The sequence below is a fragment of the Sus scrofa genome, chromosome 2 (assembly GCF_054392235.1).
Source record: "Sus scrofa isolate SSC_HxYL_T2T_F1_AM1 chromosome 2, Sscrofa_HxYL_maternal_Yorkshire_Landrace_v2.0, whole genome shotgun sequence".
In the NCBI taxonomy this organism is placed as follows: Eukaryota; Metazoa; Chordata; class Mammalia; order Artiodactyla; family Suidae; genus Sus; species Sus scrofa.
Window position 1 is genome coordinate 61,269,527 of NC_139384.1, and position 17,385 is coordinate 61,286,911.

Here is a 17,385-nt window from a genome sequence, read left to right on the forward strand (position 1 = left end):
ACAAGAGCCAACTGTTAAATAAATTTTCAAGTTGATTGTTAAAGCATTGGTAACTTATAATTGGCCATGATAGAAGTATTTACACCACTGGAACTGATAAACACTACCAACCAAGGCTTTTGTTTTGTTTTAGGATTTTTTGAGAGCTAATGTACCAATGCATCACTGTCTCTACATATTTCTTCTGTGAAATCACTACCCTCCTGAAATTCCACTGAAGATAGCTTACTTGACAGTTTTTAGATTTCAGGTTTTGTGTTTCTTTCATAACTTACCTTCCCCCATCCCATGTACTTCCCCCAAGTACTGAGCCCCTACTATTGTCCAACCATTATTAAATCTTCAACAACAGAGACCACCCATCTACAGAGAAAACATTTTTTTCATCACCCACACCAACACCCCACATCTATCATTCAAGAAACAAGGAGCTGCTGATAGTCCTGAAGAGTATTAACACATTTAAACAAAATATTTGATAAAAACTAGGAACCCACATACTGAAGAGGCTCAAATAACCCCAAGCAACAGAAAGAAATATGAAGAAAGCTACAAGGTACAGAATAATACAATAGCTGAAAATCAGTGATAGACAACCTTAAAGTGCCTAGAGAGAAAAAGACACATTATGTACAAAACTAAGGTAATAAGATTTACAATAGGTTTTTCATCAAAAACAATGAAAGCAAGGAGACAGTGGACAGATATCTTTAGAGTATAGAGAGAAAAACTTAGCAACCTAGAGTTCTATATGCAGCAAAAATACCTTTTCAAAAATGAAGGTGATGTAATGTTAGCAAAAGTGGCAGAGTAAGGACTAGTGAAAATAAATTTTATATCCATAAAAGTGATGAAAACACTGGAAATTTTTCCAAAATCAGTTTCTTCAAATTCTGAAAATTAAAGGCTTTCAGCAATCTGAGGAGAATTTATTCAAGAAAAATGACTGAGTCTTACTAAATTAATGAGTTTTATGGCCTTTTAACTCTTTTTTTTTTTTTCTTTTGAGGGGCATACCTACAGCACATGGAGTTTCCCTGTCTAGGGATCCCATCAGCACTACCACTGCCAGCCAACACCACAACAACACAGGATCTGAGCCACATATGTGACCTACACCACAGCTCACAGTAACACCGGATACTTAACCCACTGAGTGAGGCCAGGAATCTAACCTGAAACCTCATGGTGCCTAGTCGAATTCATTTCTGCTGCACCATGTCTTATCTTTTTTTGGCAGGGGGCTGCACCTACAGTATTTGGAACTTCCCAGGCTAGGGGTTGAATCAGAGCTGCAGCTGCCAGCCTATGCCACAGCCAAGGTAATGCTACGATCCAAGCTGACCTGTGCTGCAGCTTGTGGCAACACCAGATCCTTAACTCACTGAGCAAGGTCAGGGATGGAGCTCACATCCTCACTGAGACTCTATCAGGTTCTTAACCTGCTGAGCCACAATGGGAACTCCTAACTCATCTATTTTTATTGCCCCTTCTCCTGTTCTAACCTTGAAAACCTACAGCCTGCAATGATGTGGAAAAGAAAAAAAAAAAGGAGCAGGGCAGTAACTAGAGGGGAAAGACAGGATTGGATCTCCTTCAAAGGCCCATTCCCAGAGAATTATCATTTAACCTGTTTGTTGATTCCCCAGAAGACCCCACTAGCAAGACTATATTTGATCTGCCTCACCATTCACCCAATACAAACTGGCCCCAGTGGCATTTGGAAAAAACAATCAAAGGCAACTGTTGGACATCATGACTGCCAAAGGCAAGAGATAACAGTCGGGTAAAAATTGGTTAACCAAAAAGCTTAAATAGAAAACAATGGTGAACAAGCAGTCTATAGCAGACTCTGAAAAAGCTCTAACATATTCCTGGGATTCTTGAAGGCCATGTGCTTTCATAGGATTGTGTATACTCCCAGGGATGTGCAGTTTCTCAGGAATAACCTGAGGAGGCCCTAATCACTTCTAGTTAAAGATGAAGTGAAGTTTACATTGCCTAACTGAACGTGGATGGCACATCCCAAAATGCAAACTGAGGTCCACAACAAAAACTGGAAGTTTATTGGTCACAGGATGAAGGAAGAAAATGCTTTGTTCAATTGGTACAGAGCTTCAGTTTTGCAAGATGAGCAATTTCTAGAGATCTTTTACACAACAATGTGAACATAACACAACTGAACTATATACATTTAAAAACAAATGAAAATGGTAAATTTTGTTATGTTTTGCCACATTTCTTTAAAAGACATATAACTGCCTGCAATCTATGAACTTGTAGACAAAATCATTTTCATGTTCATTTGAAGAGCTTCAGTGTTGTTCTTGCTTCCACAGTCTGGTATACTAAGTTTTTTTGTTTTGTTTTTGTTTTTAATTTTGGCTAGTTTCTTAGCAACTAGAGGGATTCTGAAATGTCATTCAGAATAAATGGGACAAGTTTCACATCCTTTCCAGTTAAAAGATTCATGAATGGTTCTGTAATACTAGAACAGACAAGGTAGACAATCCATTCAAGTGCTTCCCCCTTTGTAGGATTAGTGACTGGTTACAGTTTCATTTCTTCCTTTGGGAATATGCCAACAAGGAATGTCATCTGGCCTTGAAACCCAGTTGTGACACTTGATATTGTCTACACAGTCTTCTACTATGTTAGTTTTGGCTTCATTTAGTGGCCTTAGACTGCACATGCTCTTACAACAATTACAACCTGAGACTATCCATCCATTTCAGTGGCAATATTTCCTTCAGCACTTAAAGTAAGGATCACAGTTGGCCATTCTGTAGCTTCTGGAAGCCTTGCAAACTGTTTCACAACCATTCAATTAATTCATCTGGACAAAAAAAATACATGATAAGTATCTGCTAATATATCAGGATCATCATGATGCAAGAGATGATAACTGAAAAGTAGAATCTGCTCAACAAATTTTCCTTAAGACAAATGCTTTAAAGTGTTGAAGCTAGATTTCTAAAGCTGGAAATAGTGCACCAAAACTATAAACATGTTTTAATGTTCACTTTGAAAGTGTTTCAAAATTACAAAAAAGTTCTAGTGATACAAATAGGTCCTTTTACTTATCTTCCCTAGATGCTGACATCTTGCATAACTGTAGAACAGTTGTCAAAGCCAGGAAATTAATATTTATAAAACAGTATTAACCTTATTCAAGTTTCATCAATTGTCCCACTAACATCCTTTTTTTGAAACCTTTTTAGTGGAACCCAGCCAATGTCATACATTGCATTTTGTCATACTTCCATGGTCTCATCTAAACTTAGACAGAGCCTCATTTTCATTCTTTTACAGCTTCAACACTTTCAAAATGTACTAGTCAACTGTGGAATGTCCCTCAATTTGGGTTTGTCTCATGTTTTCTCATGATTTGGAATTCAGGCTATACATCCTGAGGAGGAATATCAAAGTGTTCCAATCATACTTGGGGTGAGGGGAGTAGGATACATGATATCTATATGTCTCAATACTGGTTGTATTAACTTTGACTGCTTGGTCGTGGTGGTTATCTGCTTGATTCCTTCACTAAGTAGTTACTGTTTATCCCCCTTTGGATAAGTGCCTTATGCTACTAAGTTTAGCATCCACTGACAGCTCATGCCTGAAAAAATATTGCTGTGGCATTTGCCAAGTAGCAGTATTTTATGTCCATTCTTCCTCCTACATTTATTAATGAGGATTCTACTGAAGGGAGAATATGTTTCATTTCCTCCTTTTATTTATATACATCACTATGAACCAAATAAATATTTTCTTTTCTATGAATATGAGAAATTCTTAAGATTGTACATGGACCTGTTAAACTGCCTTCGGAAAGGTTGCATAGATTTACATATCCTCAAAGAACTGCACAAGTCTGCCACCTTTCTATACTCCATCAAGAGTAATTTGTAAAATAAACAAATTCATTTTTTAAAAAAAGTATATATAGCCATTGCTTATCTTTGCATTTTATGCCCACCAAAGTGAAGCTTCCTATGTACCTTTACTGTTCATTTGTTTTTCATCTTCCATCATTTTTTTATATTAACATTGCATATTTTACCCCTGCCACCTATGCATTAATGAGCACTTTTGCACTGAGGCTATTACTGCAAATGTAATAATTTGAAATATATTTTCTCAATTTCTTTACCTTTGCTAATGGGTGTCAATGTTAGTTTTAAATGGTCAAATATATTGATTTTTTTTTTCTTTTTGGCTGTGCACACAGCATGAGTAAGTTCCAGGGCCAGGGATCAAATCTTTGCCAAAACTGTGACCTGAGCCACAACAATGACACCACCAGATCCTTAACACTCTATATCACAACAGAGAACTCCTATTCTTTTTTTTTTTTTTTTTTGAATGGCCATACTCACAGCACATGGAAGTGCCCAGGCCAGGGACTGAATGTGAGCCACACCTTCACAGTGACCCGAGCCACTACAGTCAGATTCTTAACCCATTGTGCCACAGCAGGAACTCCTGTTCTTTTTTTTTTTTTTTAATGTGTGCTGTTGTAGAAAATTCTTTCCCAAATAAAGATACTGAGTATGCTCTCTTAGACTTGATACATCCGAATTTTACATGTATTTCTTTTTATCCTTTTGGATTATATTCTGCTAGGCTTTCCAACATAAACTTTTTTCTTTGTTTCAATATTTTCCCCCAAATCCAGGAATTTTTGAAGGTAGAATTTAAATCATTTGAGGGGGAAAAAACTCCCTACTTCACATTATTTATAAAAATGGATTCCACATGGATATATGTGTGTTAGGAAAATATTTTTTATCAAGAAAATACAAACTCTACAAATCTAGTCATCTGGATAAATACATGGCAGATATCTATCTCTGGACAGTTTGCTAGCATTCAATTAAATTGAAATAAATACGATTAAGATGTTCATCATACTGATACAATATTTATATACTATTATTGCCTATTGTCTTAGATTATAACTGATAGCATGCACTATATATAAAATTTTTTTTACTGTTCACAAAAGTTTCTCTAAAAGTTCTGGTTACATTTGATTGTTCTTACAAGACAGCTTAACACTAAAGCAAGTTTTTTATTTGAATAAAAAGGGGCCTATAAGTTGAAATAAATAACACCATGAAATATACATTTACAAAGATTTATGATTGATAATATAAATATTAATTTATATTACATTTAAGCATAACAGAAGACAAAAAAAAAAAAGAGAGCTGCAATAAAGATGGGAAAAAATACAAAGCCATATTATCAAGAATCCAGGTCTCTTTTTAACACAACACACACAAGTGCCCCAAATGCTATATATAATTAGTTGTAAATATCTCATCATAAACCAAACATCCAGAGGGCTCCCTCTGCCCATCAGGTATTACCGGATGTGGTATGCCCTGAAGCACTTGGCATGGACACCCTTTTGGCACTTCTCACAGCGAGTGTTGGTCTGTGAATGGCACAGGGCGCACCGGGTCCTCTTGTCCTGATGGATGATCCAGTGCCCAATCATGTCAAAGCGGCTCTCAGTTTCCAGCCGCCTGCTTCGCCTCCCTTGGGATGACGTGTCCGCGTTACTCTCTAGGTATACACAGGCCACATATCTCCGGAAGGCCAGAAGGTCCACCTGGGCATCGTGGCAGCATATCCGGTGCAGCTGCCATGCATTGTTAAGAGCAGCATCGATCACATAGCCAATGAAACTTGAGTACCACTTCATACCCCGGATCTTTACCTTGTACTTGGCGATGTTCTGGTCCATCCGGCTGACACCTCCCACCTTCTCCTGGTACAGCCTCAGGAGGGATGGCTGATGAACTTGGGTCTGTGTCTTGGTCACTCCTGAGGGAGGGCTGGTCAGCCCCACTGGCTCTATGCCCACAGCGTTGGAGCAGATGTTGACCACGCTGCTATCATGCCAGCGGCATACAATGATCTCCTCACTTTCGTCAACTTTGTAATCAAACGAACCCCTCTTCATTTTTTTCAGTTCTTTGGGATCTTTAAGAGGACATCGCTCAGTTCTGTATTCACGAACAGTTCCTGTGGCCTTCACTCCTTTCTTCCTCAAAATGGACATCAACTTGACACTTGTAAAAACCTTGTCAAAAAATATGTGATATGGCAGACAGCCACGCGTCTGAAGTGCATCCACAAATTTTACCACCATACTGCCTCCCAGGTCCAGCCCTCTGTCTGGCTTAGTGAAGAGTGTGCCCTGTGAGGGCTCAAACCACACCAGATAGCCCCTGCTAGTCGTCCCACACCAGATCTTATAGCCCAGCCGCATAGGCTTCCCTGCAGGCAGCTGCTTGGACCCCCGGTGTCCAAAGTACTCACACATGGACTCACCAAAGCTGTAGAACTCTTCCAAGGGTGCATGCTTCTGGAAATTGTAGTTCATGCGAACAATGAGAGGCCTGACCTTGGCAAATCTATCACTTTCATCAAGCTCATTATTATCTGCAAAATGCAGGTATGAGAAGATCAGTTCAAATCTGTCCCTTCTAATTGCATCAGCCACAAGATGATGATGTGAATCAGGAGATGTTTCCCAAAACATCCTTCTCCTTGGATAGGAGATATACCCGCTTAAAATCAAAATGCCCAAAACACACTTTAATTCCTGGGCTGTGAGACCCAGGTTGACATTTTTCTGCCAAGCATAACGATTGGTTTCATTAACAATAAAATTAATTGTTCCTTCATCAAAAAACAATTCAAAGAGGCCTACAGGACTCAGTTCCTGGCTTTTGAGATCTTCCATATGAGGATCAGATGCTGTCCAACTGCTGAAGTCCGGGTGGATATCTCTTTTGGTCCAAACACGTTGAGGTTCCATTACTCCCTTCCGCTTCTTCACAGCTGGTTGCAGCTGCAGGTCATCATCCTCTTCCCCAGTGCCAGAGTCCTCGGGGACAACAAGGGCATGCAGCACATTGCCAGGCAGATGGGTTCCTCGCCGGCTGTCTTCATCACCTGAGTCCTCATCAGTGAAGTCCCCTGCAGCATTGTTGGGTGGTGCAATGAAGATCTCTTCCCTCCTGTGGCCAGATTCCTCCTCCTCTAGAGCATTCAGAACCTCGAGCAACTTCACGGACTTTAGCTTTGAGCCAACCCCTCTCCCAGTAGTGAGGCTGCTGCAATGACAGGAAATAAGAGTGAAGAGAGGCAATGCAGGAAAGCCAGCGCTTCAGCAGAAAACCCAATTAAAAGACTTCCCATTGCAATAGCACCTCATAGTGCCAGAAAGGTGAATTTTCCAGATAAACAGATTTTTCTTTTAAACACAAAAGAGATTAATGATGACAGGCATTCTTTTTTTTTTTTTTAGAGCGCCACCCATGGCTTATGGAGGCTCCTAGGCTAGGGGTCATATTGGAGTAATAGCTGCCGGCCTATGCCACAGCCACAGCAATGAGGGATCCCAGCTGTGTCTGTGACCTACACCACAGCTCACAGTAACATCGGATCCTCAACCCACTGAACAAGGCCAGGGATTGAACCTGAATCCTCATGGATACTAGTCAGATTCATTTCCACTGTACCACAATGGGAATTCCCATGACAGGCATTCTAAAGTGGTAGTCCGTATTTCCTTTCCTTCTTAAATAAAATGTTCTGAATAGAGGATCCCTTCCAATGAGGAATCCAGGTGCCAGTCATTATCTGGTTAACAGTAACCACCAACAGGAAGCCTGGGCCGCTAAAGTGGCACCCACTGATGTCTCCTGACTCAGCGTCCCTAGCAGTTCTGCTTTCATGCTTCTGCTTTACCTATCTCTTCCTTTTCTCTTATTCATTTGGCAAATATAAGTTTCCTTACTTTACAAATTCTCAAATTTTCCCTACTTGAACTCTCACTATCCAAATTCAGGACCAAAACAGATTCATACAGATCTACACATAGCTCCCTCACTATCTGATATCCTACCCCATACTAACTGCCAAACAGATTTGGCAACATGAAAACCCCTGCCATTCTAACTCTCCCTGTGTATGTGGGAACCAAATGAATAGTAAGAGACACTTGTATTTAATGAGGACAAACCACTAGCAGGTGCTTCCAGTGGGCACATACCATTCCCCAACCTGCACAGCATTTGTTTCCAAATGGTGGAGATCAGGAGTTCCTGTTGTGGCTCAGTGGTTAACAAATCCAACTAGGAACCATGAGGTTGTGGGTTGATCCCTGGCCTTGCTCAGTGGGTTAAGGATCTGGCATTGCTGTGAGCTGTGGTACATAGGTAGCAGACGCAGCTCAGATCCCTTGTTGCTGTGGCAGTGGCGTAGGCTGGCAGCTATAGCTCCAATTTGACCCCTAGCCTGCAGGGGCAGCCCTGAAAAAGACAAAAAAAAAAAAAATGGTAGAGATCAATTACAGATAAACAAAGAGTAACTATGCATGTCAGCATCAGGTAGTGATAAGGGCCATCCTGAGAAAGGGACAGAAAGTACAGCAAAGGAATAAGGCTGGGGGTGCTATTTTAGACAGATGATGAGGGAAGGCTCAAAGGCCAGACAGCCTAGAGAAGTAAAGGGGTGAGCCTTGCAAAGTTGGAGAGAGGGCATCCCAGGCAGAAAGAACTGTAGGTACAAGGCCCTATGTTTGAAGGGACTTGATATCTATGAACAGCAAGGAGGTCAGTGAGGCTACAGACGTAGTGAGGGGAAGAGAGCAGAGCAGAGCAGGCTAGGTGCAGGGCCAAGACCCCACAGGGCTCCAGGGGTCCTCATCAGGACTTCTAGTTGTGCTTGGTTATCACAGGAAGCCCCTGAAGGGAGCAGAGTAGGGTAGTGAGGGGTCAGATACTGGCTAGGAGAATAGATTGGACTTGGGAAGATGGGCACTGCTGCTACCCTATGCGCTGGCCTCTGCATGATAAAAGCTATGTACCAAAGGGAGGATGCAGGCTTTACCACAAAGGCTATCTCTCTGCAGACCTGCCCTTAGACTTTGAAAGTTTAGGCTGCATTAGAGAGTCATTCTAACCTCACTTCCAGGATACTGACTACCAGTCCCCATGTTGGAGGCTAAGGCACAAGAGGTCTGACCTCTGCGGAGGTGAGGTATAACTCAAGCTCTCCATGGGCCAGCCAGGAAGGGAGAGCAAACATCAAGTCCTTCATTACCATGGGCCTTGAACTAAGACATGTTCTCAAAGGGCATCAGCCATCTTCAGGCCTCCCCCAGCCTCTCTGGTCTGCAGAAGTAGATCCAAGCGGTCTCTAGTAGTCTCACCACTCAAGCTGCTGCTCACTGACAGGCTCTCAAACATCTTCAGAACCTGGCTGTTTAAACTCTTGGGAGTATAAAAGCCTTAAGGAACTGAGGCAGCCCTGGAGACAACCATCTTGCATCTTAAAAGATGAGGAAAGTAAATCATGTTTTTAGATCAAAAGCTGTACCGCTGTACCAGTACTGTACCACACACATACTCCTTTGAATGCTTTGTCTTTTCTCCAATCTTTCTCTCTTCTCCCCTTCCTTGGTACTTCACAGACACCAATTGCCTAGGGTGACCAGTAGTACTAAGAGCTGAAAATGTTAGGATTTGACCTTTCAAAAGTAGATGAGTTGTCCCTTGAATAACACAGGTTTGAACTATGTGAGTCAACTTATACACAGATTTTTTTTCCAATAAATATATACTAGAGTACTACGTGACCATCAGTTGGTTAAAACTACGGGTATGGAGGGCCTCAACTATATAAAGTTATACACAGATTTTCAAATGCACAGAGGGCAGCAACACAACCCCCATGTGTTCATGAGTCAACTGTACTCGCATAAGGCCTTTCATCAATCATTATTCCTACCTTGAAGATGAAGCCATCATGTACTGGGAACATAAGGTTGTCTTTACTTGCAGAGTCTAAGAATCTGTAACACAACAGAAGTCAGTTTTAAAGAAGCATATCTTAATTAGCAAGGCAAGTGGATCTTCTCTACCATCTAAGGGAAAAGCATCTCTAGACTCCCTACCAACCTGAGGGAAATGAATTAAGTACTCACAGGAAATGGTATCCAATTGACCAGCTACTCAGAGGGAAAAAGAACAAGCTCCCACATCTCACCTCACAACAAAGTACATTCTAGGCAGGGTTTACTATAGTTGGAACTACTGGCATTTTGGACTGAATGAGTCTTTGTTTTAGGGGTCTGCCCTACATATTGTGTGATGTTTAACTGCACCCCAGGCCTCCATCAGCTAGATACCAATAGAATAACCACCCTCCCCAGTTGTGAAAAACAAAATGTTTTCTAGACATTGTAAGTGTCCCTCATGGGGAGGGCAGGAAGCAAAATCTTCCCTGGTTGAAAACTACTGTCATATACCAGTATTGCCAATAGAACTTGCCACAATGATAGAAATGTTTTGTATCAATGCTGTCCAATACGTAGCCATGAGCCTTAAGCATTGGATATGTGCCTAGTATGATGGAAGATGAATTTTAATCTTATGTAATTTTAATTAATGATAATTTAAATATTCATATGTGAATGGCAGCTACTGCTACTGTATTAGACAGTGACATCCTAGCTGTATTAAATACTAATTGCAAAAAAAAGCAAAACTTTTAAACTTTTAAAATACATTAATGATCACGGCATAGGGAAACCTTTCTTAAAGGATGATGGATGAGGAGTGCCCGTCATGGCTCAGTGGTTAACGAATCCGAGTAGGAACCATGAGGTTGCGGGTTCGATCCCTGGCCTTGCTCAGTGGGTTAAGGATCCAGCATTGCCATGAGCTGTGGTGTAGGTTGCAGACGAAGCTCGGATCCTGTGTTGCTGTGGCTCTGGTGTAGGCTGGTGGCTACAGTTCTGATTCGACCCCTAGCCTGGGAACCTCCATATGCCACGGGAGCAGCCCAAGAAATGGCAAAAAGACAAAAACAAAAAAACAAAACAAAACAAAAAAACAGGGAAAAAAAGGATGATGGATGATTTTAACTACATCAATCTTCCAAGAAATCTGTAGTAGGCAGCCTCTAAGATGACCCCCAAAGATCCCTACCTCTGGGTATTTACACCATTGTGTAATTTCCCCTTGAGTGGGCTTGACTGTGTGACTTACTTTTAAAATTTTAATTTGGTGAAAGTGATAGGATAAATTTCTAAGATTAGACTGTGAATACATTGAAACTTCCACCTTATACACATTCTCCCTCTTGCTCTTTCATTCACTGAATCCAAGGGAAGACAGCTACAATGTTCTGAGTTATCTGAGGGAACAGCTCACAGGATAAGGAACTGAGGGAGGTCGTTGGCAGCCAGAGGGAGCTAAGAACTTAGCCCACCAACCCACAGGGAACTGAATCATGAGGAAGTCAAGCCTTCAGATGAGACCACAGACCTTGCTGACAGTTTGTCAGCAACCTCACAAAAGACCCCCAAACCAGAAGTTCCCCTGGGGTTCAGTGGGTAAAGGATCTGGCATTGTCACTGCAGTGGCTCAAGTTGCTGCTATGGTGCGGGTTTGATCACTGGCTTGGGAACTTCGACATGCCATAGGCAAAGCCCAAAAAAACCCTAAAAAACAAAAACAAAACCTTAAGCCAACTAGAACTCAGGTAAGCCACACCTGGATTCCAAACTAGCAAAAACTGAGAGACAGTAAATGTTTTAAGCTTCCAGGTTGTGGGGTAATTTGTGATACAGCAATAAATAACAAAAATAACATCTTACAACAAAACACTAAAAACAAAAGCCTAAGCCATAGTCTGTCAGAAGTTACTTACAATGTACATGGGCAGCAAACAGCCAGCATCCAGAATATATAAAGAATTCCTTTTAAATGTTGAGAAAAATATAACCCAAATAAGTAAGTTAGTTCATTAGCTAGCTTTCATGCTAAGGAGCTCTCATGAGCCCAGGTGATATTGGGCTTCTATTCTGAGAATTACATGGAATTTCGAGACTAAAAACAGGACTACACAAAGAGCTAATACAACAGGACTGAATAAAGGCCCTACCAAAGTGCTATACCCAGGAAATGTGGATTAATGATAAATAGCTCCACTGTGTAGAAGTGGTCAGAAACTGAACATGTCTGATTCGCACTTGCCACTGCAAGAGGAAAGAATCTCCTAAGAATCTGTAAAAATGAAGGTTTATAAGGCCAATTAATATTTCTTAGTGATTCCAATAACCTCAACTGAAAATTTTAACTGAAAATGACCTTCACTGGTAGTGCCTCCTGCCAGGGGAATGGTGAAGACAAACAAAACTTCTCAGAAGGAACATATCCCAACAAAGACATCAAAAAACTCTACTGACAACAGTTTCAAAGAACATGAACAGTCTGAAAGAGAAAAAAAAAAGCAATGATCACAAAATAAACATAGGAACAAAGTACCATGAATGGGAACCAGCAGAAACAATGAACAGTAGACTCAGACCTAGATATTGTAACTACAAAAAAGAATATAAAATTAAGCATGTTTTATAAATTACAAGAAACAGTACAAATAAAAAATAAGAAATGTAGAAATGAAATATTAGAGTTAAAGAAAATCAAATAAAAAGTTTAACAGAAAAAGCAAAAACAAGAACCAAATAAAAAATTTTTAAAAATACTCCAAAAAAATTAAAAAACCAAATAACCAAAAACTACCAAGACACCAAATAACTAATACCACATTTCAAAAAGAACAAAAAACAAAAAAGAAAAACAAGAGAGAACCAAATATAAAGATACATAAATAAGAAATTAAAGAGTGAAAAACAAGCGTGATATCAGCAAAACAGAGGACAAAGAAGCTCTAACTCTCATCCCACAGTAACAGTGAAAAAACAACCAGAAATTGTGTGAACCAACTCTGTAGGAGCTCTGAAAGCAGTTAAAGATTTATAGCAACCAAGCCAATAATCAATAAAAAAGACATCTTGGCCCCAACTAAGTTGGGAAACTAATCCCTAGCCTTGCCCACTGTTAAATTCAGCAGTCTATTGCCCAACCAGGAAACCAGCCTAAAAACAGTAAACAAGAAGCTGGGTAACCCATCCTACAGGCCCATTTATAATGGCATTTGAGCAGAGAACACAGTCCATGGCTCTATCTACACAGCAAAAACCAGTGGCTCCACCTCATCAGGTATTTAATGGCATAGTCCTACCTGATTCAGGTCTCCAAATGAATGAGCCATGCTGGTCTTAGGGCTTATTCTGCTCCCTCATCCAGGCAGGAAAGCTAATTCATGGCACTGACTACTTCTCAGTGTACTACCCAGTCCCGACCATTAAGGAAGGCTGACAAGAAAACCCAAGCAACCACAGAACCCATTCTAGAGTCTTTCTTGGACGGGGAACCAAGCCAGCAACTGTTTCCAACTGTTTTTAGCCAGTGGCATTCCCTACCACCATCCTCAGAGGTTGGGCTGTAGCCTCACCCAGAAACAGACCCTGACAGCAAGTCCCACCTGCCCAAAGATGTTACCAGCTGACAAATTCAGAACCCCAAGCTAAGCAAATTGAAAGATTGTCTATGCCAAAGCGAATCTGTAAAATCTAAAAAATATTGCTATCCAAATTGTCATATAAAAGTGTCAGATAAAAATCAAAGATCATTAAGAATTAGGTAAATATGATACTATAAAAATTAACTAATAAATAAAGCTCCAATCACTGCCTAAAGAAAGTGAGATGGAGATGTATGAATTATCAGAAAAAGAATTCAGAGTATGCCGCTTAAAGAAATTTAATGAACTATAAGCAAACAAACAAAATTTGCATGAGCAAGAAGTTCAACAAATAGAAAGCATTAAAACACACTACACACACAAATTATAGAGCTGAGGAACACAATGACCAAACTGAGGAATTCAACTGAGAGCTTCAATAGCAGACTCAACAATGAAGAAGAATCAATGATCAAGATGACAGAATATATGAAATTATCCATTCAGAAAAGCAAAAAGAAAAAGAGAATTTTTTCTTAAAAAAGTGGGAAAAGCATCTGGGACTTGTGGAACACATTCAGAAGAAAAACTATCTACATTATGAGAATCTCAGAAGGCAAAGAGGGACAGAAAGTTTATTTAAAGCAATAATGGCTGAAAACTTCTCAAACCAGAGAGGAGAAATGAACACCCAGATCCATAAAGACCAAAGGATCCTAAATGGGTTTAACTCAAATAGGGTTAAACCAAGACACATGACAATTGTCAAAAATTAAAGACAAGGAAACAATCTGGAAAGTAGCAAGAAGAAACACATACAAGGGAATCCCCATAACACATACAAGGGAATCCCCATAACACATAATCCCCATAAACACAGATTTTTAACAGAAACTTTTCAGATCAGGAGAGAATGGGATGATATATTGAAAATTTTGAAAGAAAAAAAATTATCAACCAAGAATATTATTCCCAGCATGTTGTCCCTCAGAAATGAATGCAGCCTAAAGACTTTACCAAACAAATAAAAGCTGAGAGGGTTCATCATAAAATCACATGAAGACAGTGTAAAACTCATTGGTGACTGTAAATATAAAGTCAGGTTTTCTATTATGGTATAGCAGTGCCTAATTTACTAACAACTCTAGGTTTAAAGTTAAAAATAAACATATTTGTGCTGTATATTACATACCAGATATGAGTGATATCATATAAAATTATGGATTTGGAAAATAGACTTGTGGTTACCCAGGGGAAGGGGGATGGAGTGAGAGGGATTGGGAGCTTGGGGTTAATAGATGCAAACTATTTTTTGTGTGTGTTCTCATTCTTTTTTTTTTAATTTTTTATTACTCAAATGAATTTATAACATCTGCAGTTGTATAATGATCATAACAATCTGATTTCACAGGATTTCCATCCCACAGCCCAGGCACATCCCCCCACCCCCCAAACTGTCTCCTCCAGAGACCATAAGTTTTTCAATGTCTGTGAATCAGCATCTGTTCCGCAAAGAAGTTCAGTCTGTCCTTTTTTCAGATTCCACATGTCAGTGAAAGCATTGGATGTTGGTGTCTCATTGTATGGCTGACTTCACTTAGCATGATAGTTTCTAGGTCCATCCATGTTGCAAAAAATGCTAGTATTTCATTCTTTTTAATGGCTGAGTAATATTCCATTGTGTATATGTACCACATCTTCTTGATCCACTCCTCTGTCAATGGACATTTAGGTTGTTTCCATGTCTTGGCTATTGTAAATAGTGCTGCAATGAACATCAGAGTACATGTGTCTTTGAGAGTCACGGTTTTCTCTAGGTAGATGCCCAGGAGTGGAATGGCTGGATCAAATGGTAGTTCTATATTTAGTTTTCTGAGGACTCTCCATACTACTTTCCACAGTGGTTGCACCAATTTACAATCCCACCAATAGTGTAATAGGGTTCCTTTTTCTCCACAGCCTCTCCAGCACTTACTGTTTGTAGACTTTTGATGCTGGCCATTCTGGCTGGTGTAAGGTGGTACCTCAGAGTGGTTTTGATTGGCATTTCTCTAATATTGAGTGATGTTGAACATCTTTTCATGTGTTTCTTGGCCATCTGTATGTCTTCTTTGGAGAACTGTCTGTAAAGGTCTTCTGCCCATTTTTTGATAGGCTTGTTTGTATTTTTGGTATGGAGCTACAGAAGGTGTTTATAAATTTTGGAGATTAATCCCTTGTCAGTCAATTCACTTGCAAAGATTTTCTCCCATTCTGAGGGTTGTCTTTTTGTGTTGTTTAGTGTTTCCTTTGCTGTGCAGAAACTTTGAAGTTTGAGTAGGTCTCATTTATTTATTTTTGTTTTTGTTGTCAATACTCTGATAGGTGAATCTGAGAAGATGTTGCTGTCATTTATGTCAGAGAGTGTCTGGCCTATGTTTTCCTCTAGGGGTTTGATAGTGTCTGGTCTTATATCTAGGTCTTTAATCCATTTGGAATTTATTTTTGTGTATGGTGTTAGGGAGTGTTCTAATTTCATTCTTTTCCATGTGGCTGTCCAGTTTTCCCAGCACCACTTATTGAACAAGCTGTCCTTTCTCCATTGCATATTCTTGCCTAATAGATGCAAACTATTGCTTTTGGAATGGATTAACCATGAGATCCTGCTGTGTAGCACTGGGAACTATGTGTAGATAATTACAACGCAGCATGACAATGGGAGAAAAAATTATTGTATACATGTATGTGTAACTGGGTCCCCATGCTGTACAGTGGAAAAATAAATAAATTTTTTAAAAAATCCTAAAAAATTTTTTAAATTAACATATTAAAACAATTTTAACTACACTATTAGGTACACACTAAAAAATATATAAATTGTAACATCAGTAATCTAAAATGTGAGGGAGAAGGGAAATAAAATTTAGAAAGCTATAGAAGTTAAGGTGTTTAAAATAAGGTGGTATCATTTTAAGATTATTTATGTAAATATCATGGTAAACACAATAGTTTATAGTAGTTACACAAAAGAATATGACAAAGTCAAGGATAACAATTAAACAATTCATAAAAGAACTCAACAGGAATAGAAAAAACAAAGGATTCATAAAACAGAAAACAATGAACAAGATAAAAATAGACTTATCTATCAGTTACTTTAAATGTTAGTGGATTAAATTATCTAATCAAAAGCCACAGAATGGCTGAGTGAATAGCAAAATACTCACTTGATCTTGGGCATCAAGGCTGAGAGTAAAAATATGGAAAAAGATATTTTAAGCAAATAGTAATAAAAAATTAAAAGCTTGGGATAGCTATACTTATGTCAGTCAAAATAAACTTTATCCTAAAAATGGTTAAAAGATTTATACTAAAAATCTTTATACTAAGGTCATTACATAATGAGAAACAACAATCCATCAAAAGATGTAACAATTGTAAATATCTATGCACTAAATATCAGAGCACCTAAATATATGAACCAAATACAATGAGAACAAAATGGAGAAATGAATATCAATGCAATAATAGTGGGGGATTTTAATATTCCACCCTCAACAATGACTCAATCAAAATTCAGTATGAAAACATCAGACTTGAACACCACTATAGATCAAACAGACATAACAGACATACAGAGAACATTCTATTCAACAACAGCAAAATACGTTCTTCTTAAGCACACACAGAACATTTAACAGGATTCATGTTAGGACACACAAAAAAAGTCCTAGCAAATACAACAAACTGAAACCATACTTAGAATCTTTCTTTTCTGATTGAAATGGCATAACGCTAATAATAACAGGAGGAAAACTGGAAAACTCGAGAACACATAGAAAATAATTCTCCATGGAGTTCGCATCATGGCTCAGTGGTTAACAAATCTAAGAACGATGAGGTTGTGGGTTCAGTCCCTGGCCTTGACCAGTGGGTTGGGGATCCAGCGTTGCCATGAGCTGTGGTGTAGGTTGCAGACATGGCTCGCATCCTGAGTTGCTGTGGCTG

At 39.3% G+C, this 17,385-nt stretch overlaps 1 protein-coding gene across 3 annotated transcripts in view; it reads right to left on the reverse strand.

The window, feature by feature from the left end:
* Positions 1-2,043: 2,043 nt before the first annotated feature.
* Positions 2,044-17,385, reverse strand: part of PGBD2 (piggyBac transposable element derived 2) — a 43,517-nt gene continuing 28,175 nt past the window's right edge. The window contains exons 2-4 of one of the 3 annotated variants that reach the window (XM_085012157.1): positions 9,814-9,877; positions 8,075-8,333; positions 2,044-7,133 (exon numbers count right to left, since the gene is read on the reverse strand). In XM_085012157.1, the coding sequence (XP_084868283.1) occupies positions 5,372-6,835 (1,464 nt within the window). In that variant the 5' untranslated portion in view covers positions 6,836-7,133; positions 8,075-8,333; positions 9,814-9,877 and the 3' untranslated portion in view covers positions 2,044-5,371. The remainder of the gene's footprint in view (positions 7,134-8,074; positions 8,334-9,813; positions 9,878-17,385) is intronic. The other 2 variants (XM_085012156.1, XM_021083387.2) reach the window with 2 other exon arrangements.